Source organism: Nansenia antarctica (assembly GCF_963989245.1).
Source record: "Nansenia antarctica genome assembly, chromosome: 10".
NCBI classification, from domain to species: Eukaryota; Metazoa; Chordata; class Actinopteri; order Argentiniformes; family Microstomatidae; genus Nansenia; species Nansenia antarctica.
Genome location: NC_137680.1, coordinates 33,950,895 through 33,954,865, shown reverse-complemented (window position 1 = coordinate 33,954,865; position 3,971 = coordinate 33,950,895). Strand labels below are relative to the sequence as shown.

The window sequence follows — 3,971 nt, the reverse complement described above, 5'->3', positions numbered from 1 at the left end:
GACTGTGAGAGGGGGGGGACTGTGAGAGGGGGGGGGACTGTGAGAGGGGGGGGACTGTGAGAGGGGGGGGGACTGTGAGAGGGGGGGGGGACTGTGAGAGGGGGGGGGGACTGTGAGAGGGGGGGGGGACTGTGAGAGCGGGGGGGGGGACTGTGAGAGAGAGGGGGGGACTGTAAGAGGGAGGGGACTGTGAGAGGGAGGGGACTGTGAGAGGGGGGGGGACTGTGAGAGGGGGGGGGGACTGTGAGAGGGGGGGGACTGTAAGAGGGGGGGGACTGTAAGAGGGGGGGGACTGTGAGAGGGGGGGGGACTGTGAGAGGGAGGGGACTGTGAGAGGGGGGGGACTGTAAGAGGGGGGGGGACTGTGAGAGGGGGGGGGGGACTGTGAGAGGGGGGGGGACTGTGAGAGGGGGGGGGACTGTGAGAGGGGGGGGGACTGTAAGAGGAGGGGGGACTGTGAGAGTGAGACAGAGTTCATCATTGTTCCGAAAAACAAGCTGAGAGAGCCAGCCATCTTCTGGTCTGAATAGAGAGAAACAGAGAGGAAGCTGTGGTGTGCTGGAGAGCCTTGGGCCCTGGGGCCCTCGCTGAAATCTAATATTGGCTCCACGCAACCTTTGATTGCTTGTCTTGGTTAAGGGCCCCATGACCCAAGTCTTGAAACCTTATTCCTCTGTATTCATATGATGCAGTGATTACACTGTGACGATAGCTATAGAGCAGTGGTTTCACCCTAAATAAGCCCAGCCTCTGAGAAACAGCTTGCGGTGTGTGAGAGGCTTTGTATTATTGGCAATATGAGACTCCTGTGTGTCACGCTGCATTTTCCAATAATTGTCTTGACTTTGACAGCAAGCCAGTGGGATACATACTGTACATAACAGAGGGCAAACTCCCGTCCTGAGAACTGTTTAATGTGCTTTTTGGCGCTCTTTTGTATAATAGTGTCACAGTTAGGGTTTAGTGTGGTGGTTGCTAGGTGACCAGGCGTGATGAGGCAGGTTTGAGGAATCAGCTGGTTAGATTGACGGGTGAAAGAGAGCGACGGTTCCCTGAGGTCCTAGGAACAGAGGATTACCTCTCCATAAGAAGTTAAACATAATGTTAGAACAACCTCAGACACACTCTATACCTACCAGTGTCACTGGACACTCCTCACATACTTTCACTGAAGTGGCAAAAATAGAATGTGATGCGTACAACCTCCCCTACCCCTAACCATCTCCCCTAACCCTGCCACCCCCCCCCCCCCCTCCCCCCCTGGACATGCGTACAACCTCCTCTACCCCTAACCATCTCCCCTAACCCTTGCCACCCCCCACCCCCCCCCCCCTGGACATGCATACAACCTCCCCTACCCCTAACCATCTCCCCTAACCCTGCCACCCCCCCCTCCCCCCCCCTGGACATGCATACAACCTCCCCTACCCCCTAACCATCTCCCCTAACCCTGCCACCCCCCCCTCCCCCCCCTGGACATGCATACAACCTCCCCTACCCCTAACCATCTCCCCTAACCCTGCCACCCCCCCCTCCCCCCCCCCCTGGACATGCATACAACCTCCCCTACCCCTAACCATCTCCCCTAACCCTGCCACCCCCCCCTCCCCCCCTAGACATTGCTGCATTACTGTGTTCCCTGTTCTTTAACTCTGTGTTCTATGTGCTCATATTATCTGTTGCTTGTTGGGTTAGGTGTCTTCAGTTTTTCCCCTGACATATTGTCAGCGTCATTGAGCCTCGGAAAAAGCGCTATATAAACACAATGAATTATTATAATGATGAGTTATTATGATTGTTTTCGCAGGGTGGTGAGTGACTCTGGGTTTCCTGTCCATCTCTCTAAGGTCCGTTTCCGAGGCTTGCTGTTCTACCATGAGGGGTGGCCCCTCTGCATCCACGAGAAGGTAGTCCTGCAGCTCGCTCCCCTGCACAAAGTCCGCCTGAAGCAGGGAGACTTCTACCTCCAGGTGGTCCCTCTGGGCCGCAAGGCCGCCAAGCTGGTGATCAAATGCCTGTCGGCCAGCGGGCAGGCGGTCGCCGAGATCCCTGTGGCGGAGAGCATGTACGGCAGCGTCTTCACCGCTGACTTCCTGCAGAATGTAACGCGCGACCGCGACCACCGTCACCTCCACCCGCTGCAAAACTGCCTGCTCACCACCGGCGCGGTCGTGTACCGGACGCCGTGGAAGAACGTGGTCAACCCGCTGTTCGTCAGCAGCACCGCTGACGCCATCATGCAGGCGCGCCGAGGCGGCGGCGGAGGCTTCCGGGGCCAGCTGAGCACCTGCAGCGCCACCAGCGGCTCCACGGGGACCCTGGACAGCCACCGCAGCTCCAGAGAGTCCCTGCATTCCCAGGGGGGCCGACTCCATCTTCTCCGAGCCCGCCACCACCGCCCCGAGCAGGGGGTCCACATGCCCCGACTCCGCAGGCCTCCGCTCCACCGCCAACGCCACCGCCAGCGCCGAGACAGACGGCATGGGGGGCCAGGGGGGGGAGGAAGGAAGAGGAAAAGAGAGGGCCAGGACCCAGGGGGGGGAGGAAGGCAGAGGGAAGGAGAGGGCCAGGACCCAGGGGGGGGAGGAAGGCAGAGGGACAGAGAGGGCCAGGACCCAGGGGGGGGAGGAAGGCAGAGGGACAGAGAGGGCCAGGACCCTGTCCTTCGGCACGGACCTCAGTAACCCCTCGGGCCCCCGCCGGCGCCACCCCAGGGACTCGGCGGCTTTCGAGACCCGCAGACTGTTCCGGAAGTCTTACATGGAGGCTCTGCAGAAACCCCATGAACCTGGGCTCCTCCGGCTCCTCTGAGCTGATCCTGGAGGAGGGCCCCGAGCACGGAGCGGGCCTCGGCAGCCTCCCCAGAGAGGACCCCAGCGACACCACCGCTGCCGGGAGGCGGGCACAGCCCCCCCGACCCCCCCCCGAGGAGGAGGCTCCCCAAGGGAACACCTGGCCCGGAGGCTGGGGGCCAGGGCGTGGCTGGGGGGAGACGACTCCCGGCCCAGCACGCCTCTCCTCTACCTGCAGAGAGGGCTGCGGAGTGCAGAGAGCAGGGCGGAGAGGCGCTCCAAGTCTCTGGAGAGGACTAGCAAGGCGGCCCAGGGCGTCAAGGGCCACAGGGCGCGCTCCTCCTCGGGGGGCGCCAGCAGCATCTCTCCCAGGAAGCTGATGAACGGCTACGCCCTCCGCTTCGGCAAGCTGGACCTGGAGGCGGCGTTGGACCTGGAGAGGAGGAGCAGCGTCAAAGAGGAGTCAGGTGTGTACCAGGTGTCCTTCAGTCAGGTGTACCAGGTGTCCTTCAGTCAGGTGTACCAGGTATCCTTCAGTCAGGTGTGTAGGGTATCCTTCAAGGAATGGACCTATCGCTAAGCCACGCCCCAAAATAGAAATTGTCCAATCAGATCACAGCAAAAGTCACTACAAAACTCGGACAAACAACTCGCTAATATCTGATGGTGAAAAGCTTCTAGTCGAAATATTCTTAATCATCTTTAATAGTCATCTTTTAAAAAACACATCTATTACTTGCTGTGGTAAATCAGAAATCTGAAATTTGCCAACTCCCGCCATTGTAAGTCATTGAATGTCATTCAGTCACGGTCGTGTCAGTCAGTCACTGCCAGTGAGGCGTTGTTTGTTTTGTCCGAGTTTTCAAAGGGGGCGTGGCTTAGTGATAGGTCCATTAGGATTCAGTTCATCACTTTTCAGTTTGGAAACAACTTTTGTTGGAGCTGTCATGGCTTCTATATGAAGCAGAACTGCTTTTCTCACATTGAACCATTCCATGAAATGGACCCAGTTGAGGTATTGTTCTTAAGTCATTCTGTTTTGTTTTGTTTTCAAATCAGGTAAAAGCTCATACTGATTTTAGGATGATAGATGAAGATATGTTGTCTAAACATAAAAGGAGGATGACGTAAGACAATTCAATTTTTCAACGCGAGCAACTCTTCGGTTTCGGCGAAAAC

General features: G+C 57.7%; 1 protein-coding gene across 1 annotated transcript in view; it reads left to right on the top strand.

The window, feature by feature from the left end:
- Positions 1-3,971, top strand: part of plekhg4b (pleckstrin homology domain containing, family G (with RhoGef domain) member 4B) — a gene marked incomplete at both ends in the record, with an annotated part of 52,661 nt that overhangs the window by 19,613 nt on the left and 29,077 nt on the right. The window contains 5 exon segments of the mRNA XM_080541231.1: positions 1,848-2,360; positions 2,362-2,548; positions 2,633-2,775; positions 2,777-2,941; positions 2,944-3,328. Coding sequence (XP_080397357.1) covers positions 1,848-2,360; positions 2,362-2,548; positions 2,633-2,775; positions 2,777-2,941; positions 2,944-3,328 — 1,393 coding nt within the window.